Genomic DNA, 26,915 nt, shown 5'->3' with positions numbered 1-26,915 from the left:
TTTCTTAAGTAATGCAGTGAAGTAAAAGTAGTCAAAAATATAAATAGTAAAGTACAGATACCCAAAATAACTACTTAAGTAGTGCTTTAAAGTATATTTACTTAAGTACTAAACATCACTGAAAATGTGATTTATAGAGCCAATATATATTTTTTAAATATAAATTAAAGAAACTAGAAAATCAAGAACGGCGGGACAAATCTAATTAACAACCACCCCCCAAAATTCTGCAGCTAGATACTTACTTACGTTGTCTGGGTGTGACCAAATATGATCCCAATGGTTTATCAAACGTCTGTCTCTATGACGTGACCCCAAACTACCATAATCTCGCTGGATGTGCAAGTGTCGCGACATTGGGATCATGTTGAAACTGCATTCCGGGGGAAGTCATTTTGATTCTGCGCTCCATATCCACGCTATGACAGCATACGCTTGACTAGAGCCAGAATGGCGTCAGTTTCCCCGATTCTAGTTGCAACTCCCTTCTTTCCCATTCCCTCGGTTAATGATGGCGTCCCACAGTACAGGGGCCAGGGTGTCTTGCGGGAGAGATTTGAATTGTGTGCCCGAGGTTGCTGACACACTTGCAGCGGTCGCTAAACTTGGGTAAGTAAACTGCTTCGTTCAAGCAGTCAAATACTGGAGACGAGTAGGATATGCCTATCTACCCCCGGCTTCATTTCTACACGTGATGTAGCCAGCTAACTATTTTAGCGCGGCAGTAACAGCAAACTAGCTAGGTTCATTTGCCGGTGAAATATTAGCACGTGCACTATCACAATGGCTAAGAAATGTTCCTCCTGGCCATTACCTCGATATGATCTGTTGAGAATACATTTGACTGTAGATCCATGACGTTACTTGAATGTATTATCCAATTAAATGTTAACTACGTTTGTAAAGTAATTTTCGTACAATAAACTTTGCAAGAGCATCAGGCAAGTTTACATTTAAAATGATTTTATTTATTTTTTATTTAACCGTTTACTTAACTAGGCAAGTCAGTTAAGAACAAATTCTTATTTACAATGACGGCCTGCCCAGACCAAACCCGGACGACGCTGGGCCAGTAGTGCGCCGCCCTATGTGACTCCCAATCACGACCGGATGGGATTCAGCCTGGATTACAACCAGGGACTGTAGATCATCGACAACTCAACTAAAGTGTCCCTTCTCTTACAGGTTTGACTTCTTGTGCATGCCCCTCTTCCACCCGAGGTTCAGGAGGGAGTTTGAGTTGGATCCCGCCAAAGTCCGATCTGGAGCACATACACGCTCGGACCTGCTACTTTGTGGGCGAGGTGAGGTCAGAGGCAACCTGTATTTATACTGGCCTCAATGGTAGGAACTAGACAGTACATTCTCATTCCCAAGTTCCACTGAGCACAGGAGCATCTACTTGCATAAATATCTAATCACATTTTTTATTAAGTGTCAGGATATTGAAATACAATTCTTCCTTACCCAGACTGGAACACTCTGGTTGTTGGAAAGCTTTCTCCGTGGATCGAGACAGACTCAGAGGTGGAGACGGAGCGCAGGAATTCAGAAGCGGTGAGTTGGACATCCTGAAAAGACGTATTCACACCGTAACAAAAAGTAGCAAAAAGCTTTGCAATGGAGGATGTTTCGCTATGAAAATGACTGTTTCTATTGTTTAAATTCAGGTAGGTTCCTCCCCATTTTGTTCTGTTTGGCTTCCGTTTGAATTTTTGTGAATACACCATGGCCTCCTTTGTCCGCTCAAGCAGAACATTTGAAACATCTTTGCCACAGGTTGAATTGTTGCTCTCCTTTCATCCCTCTGTCATGTCTCAGGCTCTGGTCCAGGAGCTGAACTTCTCAGCGTATCTGGGTCTGCCAGCCTTTATGATCCCTCTGAAGGGCCCTCACTGTGCCAACCTGGCCCGCGTGCTGCTCAACCACATCCAGACTGGACACCACTCCTGCATGGTAGCTACAGCAGTCAAGAGTTATCTATCTGTACCATATAAGAACTATAACTCATTCTTAATCCTTGGCTTGTGTTGTGACTGGCAATTTCATGGTATTTCAGTGAACTTAAAATTGAAGTTATGAAACCTACAACTAAGAAACTGTGGATTGTGTCATATCAGTTCTGGATCCGGGTCCCCCTGATTTCCTCTGATGATATGCGTGATGACATCACCGAGAATGAGCAAACGAAACACACAGATGATGGCAGTAATGACGAGAAGACCTGGGCCTGGTGGGTCTGTCATCACAGCTAGGGCCACGTGGCTACGGCATCAAGGTTTTCAGCCTTGTCTTTTTGCTTTTTGTAAAAATGTACCTTCTGTTTTTAATTTTTCAGGTGGCATTCATTCAGAACTCTTTGTGACTACAACAAGAGAATCTGTTTAGGTAAGGAAGCAGGACAGGAAAACATGGTTGGAGTGTTGACAAACTGATAAGGAATTGTTTTGGTCACAATTGATACTGACCTGTCTTCCCTTCCTTTCCCTGAAGCCATTGAGGTTGGAGCAAACATGCCCACCAACGCTGTGATCGACAAGTGGCTTGGAGAGCCAATTAAAGCAGCTATTCTTCCCACCAGGATCTTTCTGACCAATAAAAAAGGGTTCCCAGTCCTTTCAAAAGCCCACCAGCAAATCATCTTCCGTCTATTCAAGGTACTGTAAATACTAGGCTATATGGCAATTGTTATAGCAACTACAACCGTTTTATCTTCAGTCTGTCTTCTGTTCTTAAACATTTATTTTACAAAACATTTCCTTGTTCTCCCAGCTTGAGGCCCAGTTCATCTTCACTGGCACCAGTCGTCACAGTGAGAAGGACTTCCGCTCTTACTTGCAGTACCTTGAATACCTCAACCAGAACCGCCCTGCCCCCAATGCCTATGAACTGTTCGCCAAGGGTTACGAGGATTACCTACAGTCTCCTCTTCAGGTTTGTGTTTAAGTTTGTAAATAGGCATACCTATTGTCTGTATGCATTGGATTCTTTATGTCTAACTGTTCTCTTCCCATTAGCCTCTCATGGACAATCTGGAGTCTCAGACATATGAAGTGTTTGAGAAGGATCCCATCAAATACTCCCAGTACCAGCAGGTAAGGAGCCTTTGACATGCATGTTCTCACAGTATAATACACTGACAGTATTAGTGATGTGGCTGGTAGGGTTTAACACAGTAATATCATTAAGTTCCGATTGGGTTCTCCTGATCTTTATGCAGGCTGTGTATAAGTGTTTAATGGACAGAGTCCCGGAGGAGCAGAAGGAGACCAATACACAGTGAGTAGCTCCAACACCTCACTGTATGTCCTCTGTTAATGAGTATCTATTCTCCTGACAATCACCTTCCCCCTCTGTATCTGGTGGGTAACGGTATGTATTCTCTGTAACCCCAGGGTGTTGATGGTGCTGGGTGCTGGGAGAGGTCCTTTGGTCAATGCCTCCCTGCGGGCCGCCAAGCAGGCTGACAGAAAGCTCCGTATCTATGCCGTGGAGAAGAACCCCAACGCTGTCGTAACGTGAGTGGAACTTTTTCTCATTTTGAACCCTGACCTCCAAAAGATTTGCCAGCACAGACTAAACTCATTCCAGAAGATAATTGAAGTCCTCCATTTTTTTAATTCAGGCATTAGGAGTAATTTCCCCGGATAGCTTTAATACTCTCTGGCAGATTAATAAATCCAGATGAAAATGGGAGGTTGGCAACATTTAATCTCCACTGAGCTCCTAAAAATTCCCTGTACTGATCCTGTCCCACACTCCCAGGCTTGAGAACTGGAAGTTTGAGGAGTGGGGCGATCAGGTGACCGTAGTGTCATGTGACATGAGGGAGTGGGTGGCACCTGAGAAGGCGGACATCATCGTCAGCGAGCTGCTCGGGTCCTTCGGGGACAATGAGCTGTCCCCAGAGTGTTTAGATGGAGCACAGAACTTTCTCAAAGGTAGGGGGGGAGGAGGAGTCATTCTAATTGCAGTCATTTGCAACTCGTTGATATTGACATTTTGCTCATCAAAATTTCAATAAAGATTGAAATCTTTGATAGTTATACATATCATGGGCATTGAAAGACAATTACCATTTATTTTGCCTCATCCACCTCTACCCTTTCATCTTAAACGTGTTCCCATTCTCTTGTTCCTCTCAGATGGCGGGGTGAGCATCCCCTGTTCCTACACCTCCTTCCTGGCCCCCCTCTCTTCCTCCAAGCTGTATAACGAGGTCCGGGGGTGCAGGGAGCGGGACAAGGACCCTGAGTGCCACTTTGAGACCCCTTACGTAGTCCGACTCCACAACTTCCACCAGCTGGCTGAGCCCAAGGCCTGCTTCACCTTCATTCACCCTACCACAGGTAACACACACGCATACACACACATCAAACACCCTTACATGGCTAATGCTTACGCACCCTAGCTAACACGGTTAATGATCACACATAAGATATGTACTAAATGCGCTTCTCTCCTTTCCTTCAGATATGAACAACAACCGGTATCAGTGCCTCAGATTCTCTGTGGGGTGTAACACAGTGCTGCATGGCTTTGCTGGATACTTTGAGACCACACTCTACGGAGATGTCACACTCAGTAAGTAGTAAGAGGGGACAACGATGATGATGAGGTTTTAAGGTGTTTGGATAACATTAACATCAATGTGTGCATCTGTTTGGTCAAGGTATCAAGCCAGAGACCCACTCTCCTGGAATGTTCTCCTGGTTTCCCATCCTCTTCCCTCTCAAAGTAAGTTGACTGTCATACGGTCATGTAAAATGTCTTTACATTTAGCACATTTTATTACCCAAAAGAATGTAGTGTATTTACTATTTTCCTTCCCTCTCCCACCTGCAGCAACCGATCCCTGTGACGAAGGATGATGACGTCGTGGTGAGGTTCTGGAGGTGTAACAATGGGAAGAAGGTGTGGTACGAATGGGCCGTGACAGAGCCCTCATGCTCCGCTATCCACAACCCAGCAGGACGATCCTACACCATCGGCCTGTGAAGATCTCACACCCACATACACACACATGCATACAGACACAATTAAACAGGCACTTAGTTGCAAATGAAGTTGAGGTAGTCTTGCTCAAAAGGTCTAGCATTTTACATATTCACCTGTAATCATGAGCCTGCTCATACCATGAAACCTACAGACCAGGGTCACAGTGAGGGTTTAGAAACCTACAGACCAGGGCCAAATTGAAGATTTTAGAAACCTATAGACCAGGGCCAAATAGAAGATTTTAGAAACCTATAGACCAGGGCCAAATAGAAGATTTTAGAAACCTATAGGCCAGGGCCAAATTGAAGATTTAGAAACCTACAGACCAGGGCCAAATTGAAGGTTTAGAAACCTACAGACCAGGGCCAAATTGAAGGTTTAGAAACCTACAGACCAGGGCCAAATTGAAGGTTTAGAAACCTACAGACCAGGGCCAAATTGAAGGTTTAGAAACCTACAGACCAGGGTCACAGTGAGGCTTTAGAAACCTACAGACCAGGGTCACAGTGAGGCTTTAGAGCTGGGAATAAGAACCCAATCAATGGTTTAGATGGGACCGATTTGAGGCTGTTACTTTACAGTATAGTTAGGAGTCAGTTTCAGGCATGGACTATCATCCACATACATTCCCATACCTATTGAGTTGAAGTTACTTATTTTGCCAGCAGTCAAGATACCCCCAATGGCAGTATTCAGACAGGCAGCTGAATTTTGATATTTTTTTCACTAATTGTTCTTTTGACCAATCAGATCATCTATGAAAAATATCTGATGTGATTGGTCAAAAAACCTATTCCATACTATAACGGATTGATGAAATGGCTCTAAATTGTAAATCAACACACTTAAACTGGTTACAACTCCGATACAGCAGTGTGTAGGAGATGGGCTGTTCAGGTCATATGTTTGTCAGGTGTTCATTTATTTTTGTTACGTTTGTCGGATCCATATTGTCAATAAAGACAACTACTAGCAACTTGCTGCTCTTTGCCCTGTTTGTATATGTGCCTCTTGCATCTACTTACTTATTTAGCATGTTCCCTCATGGGTTAAATGGCAGGCTGTGGTAAGGTTGTTATTCCACTGAATTATTTTGAATTCAGGGTATGCATATCAAAAGGATATTTGGAATGGAAAACTTAAATGCATGCATGTACACAAAGAAATTGTATATAAAAGATCTATTCCTTTTTGTGTCTGATCAGACTGCACCCTGGTTTTAATGTCCGACTGCACCATGGCATGTACTGTGGTGATGTATTCTGTCCAGTAGGTGTCACCATAGGAGAGGTCAGGATCAAATGGCATCATTGAATGTAATTAGCATTTTATTTTTTATTTAACCAGGCAAGTCAGTTAAGAACAAACTCTTATTTACAATGATGGCCTACACCATTAGAGGCAAACCTATCAAAATAACAAGTAGGTAGCTAAGCCACACATGCTGTCATTTAGGGATCAGGTCCAATAGAAATGGAGAAGGAACACAGCTATACCAACAGAGGAATGTTTATCACAGATTCTTGGAATTGCTGGTAAACACCAAGTTTCCTTCTGGAAAAGAAGACCTCTCTTAAAATCGTCTCCACAAGGCGAGAGTGTTATTGCTGCAGTGCAGACCTCTAGGTAATACTTTCACCTATTCCCACATCAATATGGCACCGAGCAATCCTGGGTTCAACTACTATTTCAATTACTTTCACATTTCGAAGCAATATTCAAATATTTTTTCAGGGGAATTTATATGTACTTGGAATGTATTGATGTGTATTTCAAAATATTCAAATGCTGAGTATTTTCAAATAAATACTCTGATGCATTTGAACTCATGTCCTAGGAGTATTTGTAATGTAATTGGAAATAAGTATTTTCAAATAGGAAATTGGACATTTTTTGAAAATACTTCCAATAGAATTAGCTGATTTCGGCCACATTATTTGAAAATACTCAAATACTGTACACAGAAACATTTGAATTTAAATAAAGAATTTAATACACGTATTTCAACACAGTTCTGGCACCAAGTGACCTTTCTTGACCAGAATACTTAGGCCCTCTCATATTCCTGTAAATAGTGTCTGCTCTAGATATATAGGTACCCTGCCATTTTAGGGTGGGACAAACACTAATGCAAAACAAGCTATAAAATATTCTCAAATGTTGGCCTTAATCCACATCACAAACCAAACTGCTCACTAACCGCCATTGATGTTTTCATTCTCTCAAAATGCTGACTGGTGTTGCTGTCTCTGTCCCACGCTCTTTTACCATGAGAAGACCAGCAGCAACGCTAGCTCAACCACACGCTCACTCTGGCTGCTGTCTTACCAACAAGCTGTGTACGTAATGTGTGCACACATGATAATTGTCATTATGGCAGTAAGTGACACAAGTATAAGATGTGTTTTCCCCAATTAAACATTAATTCACTGAGGCATAGCTTGGAATTTGACCAACTCAAAGTCAGTGTTTCTCTTCATCTGTCCGTCTGCGTGACCCTAATAAGGTGTTTTGACAGATTTCTTGTGATGACAGAGTTGCTCATGTTAAGAGAAAACAAATATCCAGCTGTAAACACAGGTGTGAAGGAGGACAGGTTGTAGCATCCACCCCAAAGGCATGGTTGTTTTAGAGGAACCCGTTTTGTTTCTCAGATCAATCTAGTTTCCAGACAACTCACAGAAAACACTGAAATCAGTGTCAATGCTATATAATATGATGGCTACTCACACCCTTCCTATTTAATGCATTTGAATTATTTATATCATTCTACTTCCTCTTGACCTTTCACAAACTAATTTAAACTAACATTCTTAAATTGTATTTGAGTTTACTAAAGCATTATAACAGTAAAATAATAAATGAACAACCCTGCTGAAACGTGGAGGGGAGGGGCTAACCCTGTGTTGACTATTTCGGCCACGTTGATTGGTTGAGCATTTCAAGCAAATTGTGTTAAATTTTCTGGTAAGGCGGAGATCTTGTTCACTTGCTAATGTAGAACAGCTGTCGGGTGTGCTGATAACAGGATGCTGGTGATTCGTCATTTTAAAAGTCACGGCTACTCCGAAGAAGAGGTGGGTCGATAATTTTGTCAATTACTTGAATTTGAGGCTGTAAAACAGTGTCAAGGATTACAATGGCATAGGCTATATTGTATCCAGCCAAACTGAATCGCCCTCATCACTAAATTACAGGGGCGCTACTGTCACTGGGGACAGGGGACGTTCCCCACATTCTGAAATTGCATTTTTGTCCACGATACAAAACGAAACATCGTGCCGTATGACCATGCTTACGCCTGTGAGCGGTCGGGTAGGCTGTTTGGAGTATTTATCCGACTGGAAAATATAAATATGCCCCCCCACACACACTTCTAAAACCAAAGTTGCGTCCCTACTAGGCTATATCATGCATTCTTTTTTGTATAATTAAAAAAATTAACTTTAGGGGCAAATGAGAAATAATACATACTGTTATAGGCAACAGGAATGTAGTAGTCTGGCACACAGTATGGGTTCTTGGGAACATTTAGGTTACTGATATAGCCTACTGTAAATTGCTTGCCATTGCCAGTTTGCCATTGTTATTTTCAATGTGGTCGACCTGCCGCTGTGTATAGTAGGCCTATAAGATTATCTTCAGTGGCCTATTTCCTCTACCAAGCCTATTACTGCTGGGTGATCTTGTGCCTACTTTACGCAGGTGGGGCAGGGCTGGCTGGTCGCACCGCGTTGCGTCGAACAACTGAATTATTTATGAAGCAATGTCGTTTCTAATAATAGCAGTAATCTCGGTGTAGCCCACACACTATTCGAATGTCAGGGAAACGTTATAGGGCGGTATATTGTACGCTTCATCAGTCTGAACGCTTACATTTGTTTTAGTTGACTAGAGAATTCTCACTGACAATTGTTATTTGTAAATCACATTTGTGCCACGGGCTATGTTTTTTTTTATGGCATCAAAGATAACTTTGATACTGATAAATAGTGTTTCTGTAGATAAACGATTTTTGTTCTCCATTGATGCAGGTAACACCAAACTGAGCTAGGTTGCACCGCACCTGCGCTTTTCATCCAACAAAAGTAATCTTGGAGACGAGATGACCGATGGTCCTAGGCTGCGGGGCAATGCATCGGCAGATGGGGATACGCTTTCCTCCGAATCCACTGAAGAGGGCTCCGGAAGAGTGGCCCTGAAGAAGGAGATTGGCCTTGTCAGCGCATGTGGAATTATTGTGGGCAAGTCATTATTATGCTCATCCGTTCTTGCTATCTATTATGTCTTCCTCAATGTAGGTATGGGTGTGTCTACCTAAAATCCAACCTAAATAGATTGCGATGAAATGTATGGTCCACATGGATTGCACAAACAGTGCTAATTTTGTAGCTGATATGAACTGGTCTTGAAAAACCTGTTTTCAATCTGTACATTCTTTAATGGCCAGACTACTTTCTGAAAGTTTTGTGATTGCAAGAAAATCCACAGGGCTCAAAATACATTATGTGCCTGTGTGAGGTTGTCTATTTAACTGGTATGTGGATTTGTTCTAAAATGGCTGTCACAGAGCAGCATCCATCCCACCCACATGCAGAGGAAGTCAATAAAAAGTCATCTCAATAATGCTTGGCCTGTGTACCAGCTGCAATTTAAATCATCAGCATGGATCAGCAAAGTGTTCTTGGGGACCTTCAATGCTTCATGCATTTATTTGGTACCCTTCCCCAGATATGTGCCTTGACACAGTCCTGTCTGAGCTCTTCGGACAATTCCTTCGACCTCATGGCTTGGTTTTTGCTCTGGTATGCACTGAACTGTGGGACCTTATATAGACAGGTGTCTTTCCAAATCATGTCCAATCAATTGAATATAACACAGGTGGACTCCAATCAAGTTGTAGAAATATCAGGAATGCTCAATGGAAACAGGATGCACAAGGGCTTAATTTCGAGTCTCATAGCAAAGTGTCTGAATACTTATGTAAATAATCCATTTGCAAACAATTCTAAAAACCGGTGTTCACTGTCATTGTGGGGTATTGTGTGTAGATTTAGGAAAACAAATATTTAATCAATTTTATAAGGCTGTAACGTAACAACATTTTGAAAAAGTTAAGGGGTCTGAAAACTTTCAGAATGTACTGGACTCGCTTGTTTTGTCAAACTGAAATTAGACTAACTACTAGAATTTTTGCAACCAGGAAATGGCGGAGCTATTTCTGTATAGTAGTGCATCTTTAAAGGTGCACTGCAGAAATGGCACACAGAAATAGCGCACAGAACAGACCTACCACCTCTTAAACTTGCTTTCAAAGAAATGTGAGTTAGATCTCACTCAATGTGAATTTGGTCAAGTCACCCAAAAAGTTGCATATTGCAGCTTTAAGGTAAACCCTTAAAGGGTATGTAGCATAAACATAACCACATGTAACATGAATTTGCATTAGAATACGCAGCAAAAGTCCCAGTGCAACGTTACCCTTCACTTTTACATTTTGAGTTGTTACATAAAACTGATCGGCCGGGAAAGAAAAATAAATTGTGGGGTGTGACTTAATATGGAGGATGCGACAAGTCAGCCTATTCCCTATATGTAAACTCCAACAGAAATAACAGAACTTCAAATGTATAACTTCAAATTATACCAAATCAATTGCACTCATGACTACTGGTTTCAATTAAATTCAGCCAACTTACAAGCAAATATGAATGTTACAAATCAGCTTGCAAGGTTACTAGCCTGCTAACGTTAGCCCTACAATCTGCTAATGTTACATTAGTATTGTGAGTCAGCCAGATGCTATCAGCACCTACCTTCCAGCAACATTAAAGTAAAGCAACTTTTTGAAAATGCATAATGCCATCTAACCAGTTATCCAATAATGTTACCGGTATATGTAGTTCTTATCCAGCCACCTAAAGTTATTTTAGTCTGACAGCTAACTAACCTAGCTAGCCAACCACCATGGTCTACATAGCTAAGTAGTAAGCCAGAGAAATTAGTCTAGCATAGGCAGGAACCCACAAAACACCCCCCAAAAAATTGACAGCTGAGTTGGTTACCAAAGTCAAAGAAGAGCTAAGGAGAGACCTTCAGAGGGAGTGCTAGCTAATCCAATAGCAATATAGTGAGGTAAATCCGCATTACATTTACCTGGTTTATCTCCACTGTTGACACTTGCCATATAGGTTTGTAGGAAAGAGGTTGCAGGCTTCACATTCACCTGGTTTGTCACTCATTCTGAATCCTGCCTTCTATTGATTATAACCTGCTGACTTCAACCGGACAAACTGTTCCGACTTCAAGGCTTGCTTCTCCTTTTTGGACCACAAATGAGTCCTAACCCCGTCCTTGTGGGTATTACTGCACTAGCGACAAACAGAACTACAACACTCACCCGACTACCACTAACAAACATTACTTTATATGGTTTCTTCTTTGTGGATGTACATAGTAGCTCACCAGTGCCAACACTTGGTTTGGAATGTAATTACATGCTAGCAGGTAGTAAATCAAATAAAATCAAATCAAATTTTATTTGTCACATACACATGGTTAGCAGATGTTAATGCGAGTGTAGCGAAATGCTTGTGCTTCTAGTTCCGACAATGCAGTAATAACAAGTAATCTAACTAACATTTCCAAAACTACTGTCTTGTACACAGTGTAAGGGGATAAGTAGGTAGTGTTAGCCAGCTGAAATTAGCTAGGTAGCACCGGTTCTCCATATGACGCTGAGAAATGCATTGTGGGTAGTTCCGAAGATATCCGTAAATAAGTTATGTTTAAGCTTTTTTACATTTGTTTGTAGTTTTAGGTAACCAGATCGTGACTACAACTAAGTTACTAAGTCTTTGACCACACTGCTACTTTGGCAAGTAAAAACTTGTGCTTCCTTTCCTTTAAGGGTAATACTTAAGATGTTTTATGTAACTGGGCTCCATGGTTGAAGTGAAAACCTACAGGACAGTATAGCGCTCCAGGAACCGGGTTAGAGAGCCAGACCGGTGCTGTAGAATCACACTTCATAACAATTTCTCTGCATGTAGATCTGATCTTTTAGAATTACTTTTGAAGTCGGAGTCTGACTGGGATCTTCCTTCCTGGGTGGTCTTTGTGGTGAAGGGATCAGTCAGATAAGCCTGGGGGAAACGTGAGTGTCAGCAGTCTGTTCCTGAGCGTGATTAGTCAGCAGTTGGTGGTTTTGCCCTGCTGTCCTGTTTGTGCTACTGTATTATCTCAGACTCCCAAAAACATTCTGATAATCCTGATCTTATGTTTGAGTCACAACAAGTAGTCTGAAGATGTAGTTGCTGTGTTGAGACTGATGTAAATGAGAAGAGGTAGTGGAAAGTGAGTTGTACAGTATGAAAAGTTGGCAAAGGGTTCCTGTGATGTTGTGCTTACTTGGCCACTAAGCAGGAAGCTGTGGACTAAGTGACCGGAAACGCTCACTTTCCGTTCCAGTCCACACTCCACTGAGGGACCATGTCGGCCTTAGTCAATGTTGTGTAATATTACCCTCCACTTTTGAAAGATTGATGCAGCATTTTCCACTCCTCCTTACCTCCCTGTCTCTTTGTCTGGGTCTCAGGTAACATCATCGGTTCAGGGATCTTTGTGAGCCCAAAGGGTGTTCTGGAGAATGCGAGCTCTGTGGGGCTGGCTCTCATCGTGTGGATTGTCACTGGAGTGATCACAGCCATTGGCGCACTCTGCTATGCCGAGCTGGGCGTTACCATCCCCAAGTCTGGAGGAGACTACTCATACGTCAAGGACATATTTGGAGGACTTGCCGGGTAAGGGAAATGCATGGTGATGAGAGAATACTTATACTGTAAGAGTACTGCAAGAGAAGTGCTGGTTACCATCTGTCATTTTTTTGAGCCACCCTTTTCTCAGACACAGAAATTGACAGTATACTGTACAAAGGTCCCCCCCTCCCCCCCACGAAGCAGTACATTTCCATCCTTTTGTCCCCCACCATTTCCTGTATGTCATTAACCTTGTTTTAGTGTCTGCCCTTTATTGTACACATGCATCAGCCCATATTATTGAATGTCTGCTAGTTGGTTCTTTGTGTTCACACTGTCCTCTAATGAGCACTGGTATTTATTTTCCTCACATACAGTATCTCAAGTATTCTGACAGGTTTTTGCTCTACATCAGAAATGTAGATGTTGATATACGTGATTGAGGTGTTTTGATGTGTGATTCTCTGACCTCCTCCCTCCTTCCCTCCCTACCTACCTCTCCCAGGTTCCTGCGTCTGTGGATCGCGGTATTGGTGATCTACCCCACCAACCAAGCGGTCATCGCCCTCACCTTCTCCAACTACGTCCTGCAGCCCCTATTTCCCTCCTGCTTCCCCCCAGAGAATGGCCTCCGCCTGCTGGCTGCTGTCTGTCTATGTGAGCGCCTCAGAGAACATGCATATGCCGCCTTAGTTGTTTTTGGACTACTTTGTTTACTTCAGCCTGATCACTGGCCCTCCTGGCTCTCTTCGCTGAATTTGAGACTTGCGGTATATTTGTAGGTCAAATATACCGTATTACCCAGTCTAGTATAGTGTTACTGTATTCCATGTGTGGTAAGTTGCTATGATGCGTGATGTGACTCTTCCTCCTTTCGTCCCAGTGTTGCTGACGTGGGTGAACTGCTCCAGTGTGCGCTGGGCCACTCGTGTTCAGGATGTCTTCACTACTGGGAAGCTGCTAGCCCTGGGTCTTATCATCATCATGGGCTTTGTGCAGATCTGCAAAGGTAGACTCGGTCTCTTTGATTTTGATTCTGATCTGTAACTGTTGATTTGTTTCATCATTCATTAGTCATTGGGATGTCTACAGGATAGGCCTACTGTACGTAGAGTATTGGCAAAGAAGGTACACTATGTAGATGCTTTTCCAATAGAAATCCCAGATCACACTTGTAAGCTAAATTAATGCGTAGAAACATGTCATGGGGTCTAACTGTAGTCTTGTGCGGACCTGCCCATGTGCAGGCTGTCAAATCAAAGGCACTCCAAGTTGTTTTTGACCGTGTCGTTCCTGGAAGTCTCGCAAAGTTGCGCCTCGGGTTTACAAACTCTGTGCTATCGTTCCCCACTGACACATACTTTACGGTCTTAATCTGTCTCCACCTGCTGGACAAAGTGTGAGGCCACTAGAAGTTTGCGAAACTAGTCTAATCTGTTCTTCACCCAGAACCTTTACACAAGAATAATCACAAGATGTGAGAGGGGGAAGTATGGCTGAATATACATAGTGCCAGAACACCATAATACTGTTAACTCGTGCTTCCCACAGGATTTGCATTGTCCCTATGTGAGAAAGGCGATTAAAGTCCACTTACCTCTTCATCTCACACATCTCTGACCAAAGCAGGACCCCAGTGTCCTGTCTAGAGCGTGAAGTCACGAGCTCTGCTGGTCGGCTCCTGCGTAGCAACCTAGCGGTGCCGAAAGCCTATGTAAATTACCATTGGCAGAATGGCCAAACTAAAGTTTTTTTAGACTGCTGTTTTGGCCACTAAAATGTGTTTTATTATGACGTTCGATCCCCACTGGTAATCATTTTAAAGTTCGCTACAAATCGGGATATTTAATTAAATATACAGTTTAAGTCGAAAGTTTACATACACTTAGGAGTCATTAAAACTTGTTTTTCAACCACTCTACAAATTTCTTGTTAACAAACTATAGTTTTGGCAAGTCGGTTAGGACAGCTTCTTTGTGCATGACACAAGTCATTTTTCAAACAATTGTTTAGACAAGTGAAATAATCTATAATTCACTATGACGATTCCAGTGGTCAGAAGTTTACATACACTAAGATGACTGTGCCTTTCAACAGCTTGGAAAATTCCAGAAAATGATGTCATGGCTTTAGAAGCTTCTGATAGGCCAATTGACATCATTTGAGTCAATTGGAGGTGTACCTGGGGATTTATTTCAAAGCCTACCTTCAAACTCAGTGTCTCTTTGCTTGACATCATGGGAACATCAAAAGAAATCAGCCAAGACCTCAGAATTTTTTTTGGTAGACCTCCACAAGTCTGGTTCATACTTGGGAGCAATTTACAAATGCCTGAAGGTACCACATTCATCTGTACAAATAATAGTACGCAAGTATAATCACCATGTGACCACGCAGCCGTCATACCGCTCAGGAAGGAGACGCCTTCCGTCTCCTAGAGATGAACGTATGTGGGTGCCAAAAGTGCAAATCAATCCCAGAACAACAGCAAAGGACCTTGTGAAGACGCTGGAGGAAACGGGTACAAAAGTATATATTTCCACAGTAAAACGAGTCCTATATCAACATAACCTGAGAGGCCGCTCAGCAAGGAAGAAGCCACTACTCCAAAAACCGCCATAAAAAGCCTGACTATGGTTTGCAACTGCACATGGGGATAAAGATTGTACTTTTTGGAGAAATGTCCTCTGGTCTGATGAAACAAAAATAGAACTTTGGCCATAATGACCATCGTTATGTTTGGAGGAAAAAGGGGGAGGCTTGCAAGCCGAAGAACACCATCCCAACCGTGAAGCACGGGGGTGGCAGCATCATGTTGTGGGGGTGCTTTGATGCAGGAGTGACTGGTGCACTTCACAAAATAGATGGCATCATGAAGAGGGAAAATGATGTGGATATATTGAAGCAACAGCTCAAGACATCAGTCAGGAAGTTAAAGCTTGGTCGCAAATGGGTTTTCCAAATGGACAATGACCCCAAGCATACTTCCAAAGTTGTGGCAAAATTGCTTAAGGACAACAAATTCAAGGTATTGGAGTGGCCATCACAAAGCCCTGACCTCAATTCTATAGAACATTTGTGGGCAGAACAGAAAAACGTGTGCGAGCAAGGAGGCCTACAAACCTGACTGTTACACCAGCTCAGTCAGGAGGAATGGGCCCAAATCAAATATATTTATATAGCCCTTCGTACATCAGCTGATATCTCAGTGCTGTACAGAAACCCAGCCTAAAACCCCAAACAGCAAGCATTGCAGGTGTAGAAGCACCCAACTTATTGTGGGAAGCTTGTTGAAGCCTACCTGAAACATTTGACCCAAGTTAAACAATTGAAAGGCAATGCTACCAAATACTAATTGAGTGCATGTAAACTTCTGACCCACTGGGAATGTGATGAAATAAATAAAAGCTGAAATAAATCATTCTTAAAACAAAGTGGTGATCCTGACCTAAGGCAGGGAATATTTACTAGGATTAAATGTCAGGAATTGTGAAACACCTTAGCCAAATATATTCAAACTCAGTTTATGTAAACTTCCGACTTCAACTGTACTTGTCAAAAATATAAACGCAACATGCAACAATTTCAACGTTTTTACTGAGTTAGTTCATATAAGAAAATCACTCATTTGAAATGAACTCATTAGGCCATAACCTGTTGATTTCACTTGACTGGGCAAGGTGAGCATTTGCCCACTGAAGTCGGTTATGACGCCGAACTGCAGTCAGGTCGAGACACTGAGGACAGTGAGCACGCAGATGAGCTTCCTTGAGACGGTTTGACTGTTTGTGAAAAAATTATTCGGCTGTGCAAACCCACAGTTTCATCAGCGGTCCAGGTGGCTGGTCTTAGACGATCCCGCAGGTGAAGAAGCCAGATGCGGAGGGCATGGGGTCTGCGGTTGAGGCCGGTTGGACATACTGCCAAATTATCTAAAACAATATTGGAGGCAGTTTTTGGTAGAGAAATTAACATTGAATTCTCTGGCAACTACTCTAGTGGACATTTCTGCAGTCAGCATGCCAATTGCACGCTCCCTCAACTTGAGACATCTGTGGCATTGTGTTGTGACACAACTGCACATTTTAAAATGTCCTTTCATTGTTCCAAGCACAAGCTGCACCTATGTAATGATCATGCTGTTTAATCAACTATTTGATATGCCACAGCTGTCAGGTGGATGGATTATCTTGGAAAATGATTTTTTTTAAATAAATGTATTTCACCTTTATTTAACCAGGTAGGCTAGTTGAGAACAAGTTCTCATTTACAACTGCGACCTGGCCTAGATAAAGCAGTGTGAACAGACAACAACAGAGTTACACATGGAGTAAACAATAAACAAGTCAACACAGTAGAAAAAGAAAAGTCTATATACATTGTGTGCAAAAGGCATGAGGAGGTAGGTGAATAATTACAATTTAGCAGATTAACACTGGAGTGATAAAATGATCAGATGGTCATGTGCAGGTACAAATACTGGTGTGCAAAAGAGCAGAAAACCAAATAAATAAAAACGGTATGGGGATGAGGTAGGTAAATTGGGTGGGCTATTTACTGATGGACTATATACAGCTGCAGCGATCGGTTAGCGGCTCAGATAGCAGATGTTTAAAGTTGGTGAGGGAGATAAAAGTCCAACTTTAGCGATTTTTGCAATTCGTTCCAGTCACAGGCAGCAGAGAACTGGAAGGAAAGGCGGCCAAATTAGGTGTTGGCTTTAGGGATGATCAGTGAGATACACCTGCTGGAGCGGGTGCTACGGGTGGGTGTTGCCATCGTGACCAGTGAACTGAGATAAGGCAGAGTTTTGCCTAGCATGGACTTGTAGATGACCTGGAGCCAGTGGGTCTGGCGACGAATATGTAGCGAGGACCAGCCGACTAGAGCATACAGGTCGCAGTGGTGGGTGGTATAAGGTGATTTGGTAACAAAACGGATGGCACTGTGATAAACTGCATCCAGTTTGCTGAGTAGAGTATTGGAAGCTATTTTGTAGATGACATCGCCGAAGTCAAGGATCGGTAGGATAGTCAGTTTTACTAGGGTAAGTTTGGCGGCGTGAGTGAAGGAGGCTTTGTTGCGGAATAGAAAGCCGACTCTAGATTTGATTTTAGATTGGAGATGTTTGATATGAGTCTGGAAGGAGAGATTACAGTCTAGCCAGACACCTAGGTACTTATAGATATTCTAGGTCGGAACCATCCAGGGTGGTGATGCTAGCCGGGCGTGCGGGTGCAGCCAGCGAATGGTTGAAAAGCATGCATTTGGTTTTACTGGCGTTTAAGAGCAGTTGGAGGCCACGGAAAGAGTGTTGTATAGCATTGAAGCTCGTTTGGAGGTTAGATATTAGTGTCCAAGGAAGGGCCAGAAGTATACAGAATGGTGTCATCTGCGTAGAGGTGGATCAGGGAATCTCCTGCAGCAAGAGCAACATCATTGATATATACAGAGAAAAGAGTCGGCCTGAGAATTGAACTTTGTGGCACCCCCATAGAGACTGCCAGAGGACCGGACAACATGCCCTCCGATTTGACACACTGAACTCTGTCTGCAAAGTAGTTGGTGAACCAGGCAAAGCAGTCATTAGAAAAACCGAGGCTACTGAGTCTGCCGATAAGAATATGGTGATTGACAGAGTCGAAAGCCTTGGCCAGGTCAATGAAGACTGCTGCACAGTACTGTCTTTTATCGATGGCGGTTATGATATTGTTTAGTACCTTGAGCGTGGCTGAGGTGCACCCGTGACCGGCTCGGAAACCAGATTGCACAGCGGAGAAGGTACGGTGGGATTCGAGATGGTCAGTGATCTGTTAGTTGACTAGGCTTTCAAAGACCTTAGATAGGCAGGGCAGGATTTTTTATTTTACCTTTATTTAACTAGGCAAGACCGTTAAGAACAAATTCTTATTTTCAATGACGGCCTAGGAACAGTGGGTTAACTGCCTGTTCAGGGGCAGAATGACAGATTTGTACCTTGTCAGCTCGGGGGTTTGATATTCAAGACTAGCTGATTTGTACAGGTCCAGGTTTTGCAGCACTTTCAGAACATGGGGGGAGGGGGGCATGGCCAGCCATTGAGAAATGCTTGTTGAAGTTTTCGATTATCATGGATTTATCAGTGGTGACCGTGTTACCTAGCCTCAGTACATTGGGCAGCTGGGAGGAGGTGCTCTTGTTCTCCATGGACTTTAGTGTCCCAGAACTTTTTGGAGTTAGAGCTACAGGATGCAAATTTCTGCTTGAGAAAGCTGGCCTTTGCTTTCCTGACTTCCCTGAACAGTTGCATATCGCGGGGACTATTCGATGCCTTTGCATTCCGCAACAGGATGTTTTTGTGCTGGTCGAGGGCAGTCAGGTCTGGAGTGAACCAAGGGCTATATCTGTTCTTAGTTCTGCATTTTTTGAACGGAGCATGCCTATCTAAGATGGTGAGGAAGTTACTTTTAAAGAATGACCAGGCATCCTCAACTGATGGGATGAGGTCAGTATCCTTCCAGGATACCCGGGCCAGGTCGATTAGAAAGGCCTGCTCGCAGAAGTGTTATAGTGAGCGTTTGACAGTGATGAGGGGTGGTCGTTTGACTGCGGGCCCGTAGCGGATACAGGCAATGAGGCAGTGATCGCTGAGATCCTGATTGAAGACAGCGGAGTTGTATTTGGAGGGCCAGTTGGTCAGGATAACATCTGAGGGTGCCCTTGTTTACAGATTTAGGGTTGTACCTGGTGGGTTCCTTGATGATTTGTGAGATTGAGGGCATCTAGCTTAGATTATAGGACTGCCAGGGTGTTAAGCATATCCCAGTTTAGGTCACCTAACAGAACAAACTCTGAAGCTAGATGGGGGGGCGATCAATTCACAAATGGTGTCCAGGGCACAGCTGGGAGCTGAGGGGGTTTGGTAGCACGCGGGAACAGTGAGACTTATTTCTAGAGATAGTAATTTTAAAAATTAGTAGTTCTAACTGTTTGGGTATGGACCTGGAAAGTATGACATTACTTTGCAGGCTATCTCTGCAGTAGACTGCAACTCCGCCCCTTTTGGCAGTTCTATCTTGACGGAAAATGTTATAGTTGGGTATGGAAATCTCAGAATTTTTGGTGGCCTTCCTAAGCCAAGATTCAGACACGGCAAGGACATCAGGGTTGGCAGAGTGTGCTAAAGCAGTGAGTAAAACAAACTTAGGGAGGAGGCTTCTGATGTTGACATGCATGAAACCAAGGCTTTTTCGATCACAGAAGTCAACAAATGACGGTGCCTGGGGACATGCAGGGCCTGGGTTTACTTCCACATCACCCGCGGAACAAAGGAGGAGTAGTATGAGGGTGCGGCTAAAGGCTATCAAAACTGGTCGCCTAGAGCGTTGGGGACAAAGAATAAAAGGAGCAGATTTCTGCTTACTATCAGGGATGTAAACAAATTTGTGCACAAGATTTGAGAGAAATTATCTTTTTGTGCTTATGGAAAATTTCAGGGATTTTTTTCAGCTCATGAAACATGAGACCAACACTTTACATGTTGATTTATAATTTTGTTCAGTGTAGTTATCCATTCTGACCTCATTTGTTGTGACGCAGGACCACGTGCTGACAGATAAATCACTGGCCAGTAGGCTCTGAGGAGGGCCACGCCCTCATGCCATAGACATTAAGGTTGACTCTCAGGCAGGATGAAAATGACTACATCGACCACAATCTTTTCCTGCAGGTACAGCCACTTTCAACATGATCCTTAGTGATTTTTTTTGTTGTTGGTGCCATTCAGCAATTGCGCGCTTCAAATTAAAATACTTCTGGCTTCATGCGCCAGCTGATTTTTTTCCATATTAATACATGGATGACGTCAGCGCTGTCACGATCTACTGGTTTTCATGTCCATGGACCCCACACACAATTCCATTACCCACTCTGTGTTGTCTGTGTTGTCTGTGCCCAGGGGAGTATTACTGGCTGGAGCCTGCGCATGCATTTGAGACGTTCCAGCCCTATGACATTGGCCAGATAGCCCTGTCCTTCCTGCAAGGCTCCTTTGCCTACGGGGGATGGAACTTCCTCAACTATGTCACAGAGGAGCTTGTCGACCCCTACAAGTGAGCAAGATCCCCCAACTTGACCGAAATAACAAGTTGCACATGGTCTCAACAGGGTAGCATTACATACACACCCAATCTAGCCAGTTTCATGTCTGGATATCATAAGTGCCCGACTTGGGCAGGAGCTCACTGGAGTGGAGTACTGGCACCAAACATGTTCTACTGCTTGAGCTCCTGCACTTCCTTATAGAATAGTAGCTCAAATATATTGTGGAAATGCTGTACCTAAATATATACGGTACCGGCACCCAAAATGAGTATCGGTACCTATTTCAGTCCAAGTCGAGCACTGGTTATCCTAGTCAACCATACCTTTTAACTCTGTATTACAGATGAGACGGTGTCCTGTTAGGCCTGTGTTATCAATTTGGATGGTAATTCACCCACACCAGAACCCCAGCTCTTCAACACTGTTCTCTCTGTATAACAGGAACCTTCCTCGGGCCATCTTCATCTCCATCCCTCTGGTGACTTTTGTTTATGTGTTCGCCAACATCGCCTATGTCACCGCCATGAGTCCTCAGGAGCTGCTGGCCTCCAATGCCGTCGCTGTGGTGAGATGCCCCGGCCCTCCCCATTCTGCTGCCCTTGTGTAGCTGCTTTTGGGAATGGCTGCTTTTGGGACTCATGCAGCTTGTTCTAAAGTCTGGTTATCAGTAGAAAATGCTTTTAGTCACCAGACTTGGATTTCAAAGTCATCCAGAAACATCAGTTAGTAGAATGTGTTTGTTGAAACTCTCCTCTCTTCTATGTCCACAAATTCTCTTCCAGACATTTGGTGAGAAGTTACTTGGAGTGATGTCATGGATCATGCCCATCTCTGTCGCGCTGTCTACTTTTGGGGGGGTCAATGGCTCCCTCTTCACTTCGTCGAGGTCAGTTTATGCACCCCATCCTTCGCTCTCGGTTTGTCTTTTTGCTCTCACGCTGTCTGTAATTACATTCCCCATTCTTGGCTCCTGTCTGTAGTGCGTCCTTCATACGTGTGGAAATATCAGACCACAGAATGATCACATCTAGTCACTATGATTCCTGTTCTTTCTGCACTCTCTAACCCCTTTCTTATTCCATATGTTGCACCTCTGTGTGCCTCTACCATCACTGCCTTGCTTTGTCTTAATTTCTTTGTCCCATTTGTTATCACTTGTTTGTTTTTCTACACCTCAATGGACAGTTTTTTTTCCCTTTTTTTCCCCCCTCATTCTTTGAGTCCAAAAGCAACAAGAGAGAGGACTGTTTTTCCAGTATCTCAGTGCTGACCTTATGTTCATGTTCTTGACCGTCTCTTTCAGGCTGTTTTTTGCTGGTGCAAGGGAAGGCCATCTCCCCCGGCTACTGGCAATGATTCATGTGAAACGCTGTACCCCAATCCCAGCCCTACTATTCACCGTGAGTCCTAACTTTACCCGGCATAATCTCTCTTCCTCTCTCACACCTACAAACGTGTCATCCCAGTTCACTCTATGTACAGTAGTCTCTCGAGTCTTTAATGTTTAATTTGACTTTAAAATGAATGGATGACTTTTGCCCCACCACCCTGCTTCTTTACAGTGTATATCCACCCTACTGATGCTGTGCACCAGTGACATGTATACCCTCATCAACTATGTGGGCTTCATAAACTACCTCTTCTATGGGGTCACCGTCGCTGGGCAGATTGTGCTGCGCATCAAACAGCCAGACCTATATCGGCCTATCAAGGTAAACCCTTCATGTTTGTGCTTCCATCACTCAATCCGTTTGGACAAGGTTATTGCTTGCACATTTTGGGAGGAGCATGGTTTTGATAAGAATTCTTTACTCAATACTGTCCTGATTGCAGTCATGGGTCTACTCTTGTTTATGACAAGTTACAAGCTGACACATGCACAATGCCATAGTTGTCAAAGCATGTGTTGTGTTCCCCCTGTGGATTGTTCAATTGTTTACTCTGTACTTTGTATGCATTACATTGTTTGTGTAAATTTCATCATGTATAGATTGTTGGCTGTCCTGTCTTTAGGTGAGCCTGGTGTGGCCAGTGATCTACCTGTTGTTCTGGGCCTTCCTGCTCCTCTTCTCGCTGTACTCTGAGCCTGTGGTGTGTGGCCTCGGCTTGGCTATCATGCTGACTGGAGTCCCTGTCTACTTCCTGGGGGTCTTCTGGGACAACAAGCCCCAATGCTTCAACACCTTCATCGGTATGGAAACCATATTCACTAGTGATGATGCTCATTACTACGACCCCTAGTTCTTTCTAGTAAAGTGCTAAATGACAGTACCTGTACCATTTATTGTTGTGCAAAATGCTTAGTCTTCGGGATTACAGTCGTGGCCAAAAGTTGAGAATGACACAAATATTAATTTTCAGTCTGCTGCTTCAGTGTCTTTATATATTTTTGTCAGGTGTTACTATGGAATACTGAAGTATAATTACAAGCATTTCATAAGTGTCAAAGGCTTTTATTGACAATTACATGGAGTTGACGCAAAGAGTCAATATTTGCAGTGTCGACCCTTTTTCAAGACCTCTGCAATCCACCCTGGCATGCTGTCAATTAACTTCTGGGCCACATCCTGACTGATGACAGCCCATTCTTGATTCTTGCATAATCCATGCTTGGAGTTTGTCAGAATTTGTGGGTTTTTGTTTGTCCACCTGCCTCTTGAGGATTGACCACAAGTTCTCAATGGGATTAAGGTCTGGGGAGTTTCCTGGCCATGGACCCAAAATATCGATGTTTTGTTACCCGAGCGACTTAGTTATCACTTTTGCCTTATGGCAAGGTGCTCCATCATGCTGGAAAAGGCATTGTTCGTCACCAAACTGTTCCTGGATGGTTGGGAGAAGTTGCTCTCGGAGGATGTGTTGGTACCATTCTTAATTCATGGCTGTGTTCTTAGGCAAAATTGTGAGTGAGCCCACTCCCTTGGCTGAGAAGCAACCCCACACATGAATAGTCTCAGGATGCTTTACTGTTGGCATGACACAGGACTGAAGGTAGCGCTCACCTTGTCTTCTCCAGACAAGCTTTTTTTCCGGATGCCCCAAACAATCGGAAAGGGGATTCATTAGAGAAAATGACTTTAGCCCAGTCCTCAGCAGTCCAATCCCTGTACCTTTTGCAGAATATCAATCTGTCCCTGTTTTTCCTTGAGAGAAGTAGCTTCTTTGCTGCCCTTCTTGACACCAGGCCATCTTCCAAAAGTCTTCACCTCATTGTGCGTGCAGATGCACTCACACCTGCCTGCTGCCATTCCTGAGCAAGCTCTGTACTGGTGGTGCCCCGATCCCGCAGCTGAATCAACTTTAGGAGATGGTCCTGGCACTTGCTGGACTTTTTGGGTGCCCTGAAGCCTTCATGTACTTGATGATCTGATAAATGCTTGATTTAGGTGCAATCTTACTGGCAGCAATATCCTTGCCTGTGAAGCCCTTTTTGTGCAACGCAATGATGACGGCACGTGTTTCCGTGCAGGTAACCATGGTTGACAGGAAGAACAATGATTCCAAGCACCACCCTCCTTTGGAAGCTTCCAGTCTGTTATTTGAACTCAATCAGCATGACAGAGTAATCTCCTGCCTTGTCCTTGTCAACACTCACGCCTGTGTTAACGAGAGATTGACTGACATGTCAGCCGGTCCTTTTGTGGCAGGGCTGAAATGCAGTGGAAATGTTTTTTGGGGGGGGGGGGTTGAGTTCATTTGCATGGCAAAGAGGAACTTTGCAATTCATCTATCACTCTTCATAACCTTCTGGAGTATATCCAAATTGCCATCACACAAACTGAGGCAGCAGACTTTGTGAAAATTCATATTTGTGTCATTCTCAACTTTTGGCCACGACTGTATTGATATGAAATCTATGTTTTCCTCTTCTACACTTGGTTACTCCTCACTTCTTTCTCCCACCCAGGTAAGATGACCCATGTGTGCCAAAAGTTCTGTGTGGTGGTGTACCCAGACATGGGCGAAAGCAGAAATGTAGGAAACCAGGGAACGGAATAGGGACAGAAAGATCTAGGGGATGTGTTCAACCCATCTGAATGGACATTGGCACAGACAGTCACTCTTAAAAGGGTGTTGAGAGAGACTGGGAGACATCAAAAGATGGACGGATGCACTCAAGGAGATATGCTACAGCACTTGGTTTTCTCTTGTAAATGTTGACTGGCCTTAAGACTTTACACATCTGCCTCAATGCAATACTACTGCCCATTCCCATGAGTCTGAGCTGCAATATCAATATATTGGACAGATAAGTAATGTTGATGATCAGATGTAAAGAGAATTTTCTGTAGGATCTGTTTTGGGAAATGTTGTACTGTATTGTCTTTTTATTTAGGTTTTGGTATCGGTTTAATTTCTGTTTTGGTTGTGGTAAAGTTGAATAGTGATCTTAATATATAGTCTTCCACATAACACTAAACAAACTGTCATTCCCTAAATGTTTGTTTACTGCATTTCATTTATCACCCCTTCGTTGTTTTATTGTTGTACATGAGAGTAATGTCTTCTGTAGACTGCTCTTCAATGAACTAGAGGGTAGGTGTACTCCTGAACGATTAGATCCTTTTATGTGATAGTCACGTTATACCACTCACAACTTGATATGTTGATCTTCAAGATTAGATTTTTATTTCTTGCAAAAGAACTAGCATGACCCATACACTAAATGTAATAATTATGTCAACAAATGATTAATAATCATAGAAATGCTGCAGAGAAAATATAATTTACATTAAGTTTTGCTCAAAGGGGCAAACCTCGTCTGTGTATGATTGTCAATAATAATGCAACGTGTTCCCTTAATGCCAGTCACAGGTATTTTTGTTTGGTGATACACATCTTGCATTGATTGAAATGTTTGATATTACTGTGCTGCTCAGCATGGAATCACTAATTCCTTACACTTTCAAGATTCATTACCATCTGATATTCTCTATCAATAGAAACACGCAGTGAAACACAGTAACACACTAGTCATTTGAATGATAAATTCCTCACTGAACTGCCACCATCTATCTTACATGCTTTGTTACCCTGTTTGTCAAGCAACAACAGGCAATGAAAATGAACAGGCATGCTCCTACTGTCTCCTTGTGGTGCTGGGAAGCCCAATGCTGTTGGTTTAGTTCCTTCCTGCCATTAAAATCCTCCCACAAACACTATCTCTCTGCTCCATTTGTGGTCCGATCTATGCTTCTGAGGATATTACTTAACTTTCCATTTAACTTACCACCACTGTTTAGTAATAACATGTAATACAGCTCATGTGTGTTAATTGAGTTGTGCAGCGGCAGAAAGGCAAACGTGCATGCTTAGACACTTACACACACAATGTTATGGATGAAAATAAAATGACGTTTATAGGGATGACTGATGAGAGGAATGTTGCTATAATATGGAAAAAGATGACTGACCATGACCTTCAATGTAATTGTTCAGGTGATCGCTTCTCTGTCAATGCACCCTCAGTTTACTCAGCACCCCCACCTCAAGCTTTCATCCACCTGGGGTGTATTCATTAGTTGGATTGTTTTGCAACTAGTTTGTATTGGACAAATTCAGTTGTTTGCTTTCGTTTGATTCATAGAACAAACGATAAACAGTTTGTTGCTAACTGTTTGTTGCTAAATGTTGTAAAACGTTTCTTGTTGCAAAACGGAATCCGACTTAATACACCCCTGTTGTCAAGGACACCGACCTCCACGTAGCCTACAGTCTAGGCCTAGGAACAGACAGTGTTCCTAGCAAAGGTGTCTATAAATTCTGGATTGGAAATTGAGAGGCTTTGACGCCAGTGGTCGGCCATATTGGCAACCCCCAGTAGGCGCAGTCCTACGTGGGAATGAATGGAATTGTACTGTATTAAAATTAAATGTTTACAAAATTACATATCACCAAATTACATATTTAAGTATGTTTTTGTTATAGTGGGACACTAACATCATGCATTAAGGTGTATGTAATACAACAAATGTGGCAAATGAATGTAGGCATTCATTTCTATAGCTATTTTTCTTTCCAACGGCGAGGGAGTGCCAAGATGGAGGCAAGAGGCTTCAACACAGCGCCCCCCTACAA

At 43.1% G+C, this 26,915-nt stretch overlaps 2 protein-coding genes across 5 annotated transcripts; both read left to right on the top strand.

The window, feature by feature from the left end:
* The first annotated feature begins 326 nt into the window (after positions 1–326).
* On the top strand, positions 327–5,980 carry LOC139386999 (protein arginine N-methyltransferase 5-like). 3 transcript variants are annotated; one of them, XR_011629114.1, is made up of 17 exons: positions 399–609; positions 1,186–1,304; positions 1,472–1,557; positions 1,822–1,956; positions 2,121–2,233; positions 2,339–2,388; positions 2,494–2,657; positions 2,773–2,934; positions 3,018–3,095; positions 3,221–3,279; positions 3,396–3,518; positions 3,766–3,941; positions 4,146–4,349; positions 4,474–4,584; positions 4,673–4,737; positions 4,846–5,396; positions 5,498–5,974. XR_011629114.1 is itself a non-coding variant. In XM_071132935.1 (16 exons), the coding sequence occupies exons 1-16, from the start codon at positions 509–511 to the stop codon at positions 4,996–4,998; spliced, it is 1,899 nt and encodes a 632-aa protein (XP_070989036.1). In that variant the 5' UTR covers positions 327–508; the 3' UTR covers positions 4,999–5,980. The 3 variants fall into 3 exon arrangements, 1 of the variants encoding a protein (XP_070989036.1); XR_011629113.1 differs by having other exon boundaries at positions 430–609; positions 4,846–5,288; positions 5,391–5,972; XM_071132935.1 differs by having other exon boundaries at positions 327–609; positions 4,846–5,980.
* Positions 5,981–7,933: 1,953 nt separating this feature from the next.
* On the top strand, positions 7,934–25,999 carry LOC139386950 (large neutral amino acids transporter small subunit 2). 2 transcript variants are annotated; one of them, XM_071132854.1, is made up of 12 exons: positions 7,934–8,075; positions 9,033–9,242; positions 12,596–12,800; positions 13,261–13,412; positions 13,639–13,764; positions 20,692–20,845; positions 21,279–21,402; positions 21,620–21,723; positions 22,141–22,237; positions 22,400–22,549; positions 22,851–23,028; positions 24,745–25,999. In XM_071132854.1, the coding sequence occupies exons 2-12, from the start codon at positions 9,104–9,106 to the stop codon at positions 24,834–24,836; spliced, it is 1,521 nt and encodes a 506-aa protein (XP_070988955.1). In that variant the 5' UTR covers positions 7,934–8,075; positions 9,033–9,103; the 3' UTR covers positions 24,837–25,999. The 2 variants fall into 2 exon arrangements, with proteins under 2 accessions (XP_070988955.1, XP_070988956.1); XM_071132855.1 differs by having other exon boundaries at positions 8,057–8,075; positions 9,033–9,238.
* The last annotated feature ends 916 nt before the right edge of the window (positions 26,000–26,915 follow it).

This window comes from Oncorhynchus clarkii, chromosome 28 (assembly GCF_045791955.1).
Source record: "Oncorhynchus clarkii lewisi isolate Uvic-CL-2024 chromosome 28, UVic_Ocla_1.0, whole genome shotgun sequence".
NCBI lineage: Eukaryota > Metazoa > Chordata > Actinopteri > Salmoniformes > Salmonidae > Oncorhynchus > Oncorhynchus clarkii.
The sequence above is the reverse complement of the archived record's forward strand: the minus strand, read 5'-3'. Positions and strand labels throughout refer to the sequence as shown.

What these genes read in the sequence shown, in the direction of transcription:
- LOC139386999 (XM_071132935.1), top strand. Translation starts at nt 509, where the DNA reads ATGATGGCGTCCCACAGTACAGGGGCCAGGGTGTCTTGCGGGAGAGAT. An exon ending in AGCGCAGGAATTCAGAAGCG is followed by an intron (nt 1,558 to 1,821) that starts GTGAGTTGGACA and finishes GTCATGTCTCAG; the next exon opens with GCTCTGGTCCAGGAGCTGAA. An exon ending in CAGAAGGAGACCAATACACA is followed by an intron (nt 3,280 to 3,395) that starts GTGAGTAGCTCC and finishes CTGTAACCCCAG; the next exon opens with GGTGTTGATGGTGCTGGGTG.
- LOC139386950 (XM_071132854.1), top strand. Translation starts at nt 9,104, where the DNA reads ATGACCGATGGTCCTAGGCTGCGGGGCAATGCATCGGCAGATGGGGAT. An exon ending in CCTCCAATGCCGTCGCTGTG is followed by an intron (nt 21,403 to 21,619) that starts GTGAGATGCCCC and finishes ATTCTCTTCCAG; the next exon opens with ACATTTGGTGAGAAGTTACT. An exon ending in ATGCTTCAACACCTTCATCG is followed by an intron (nt 23,029 to 24,744) that starts GTATGGAAACCA and finishes TCTCCCACCCAG; the next exon opens with GTAAGATGACCCATGTGTGC.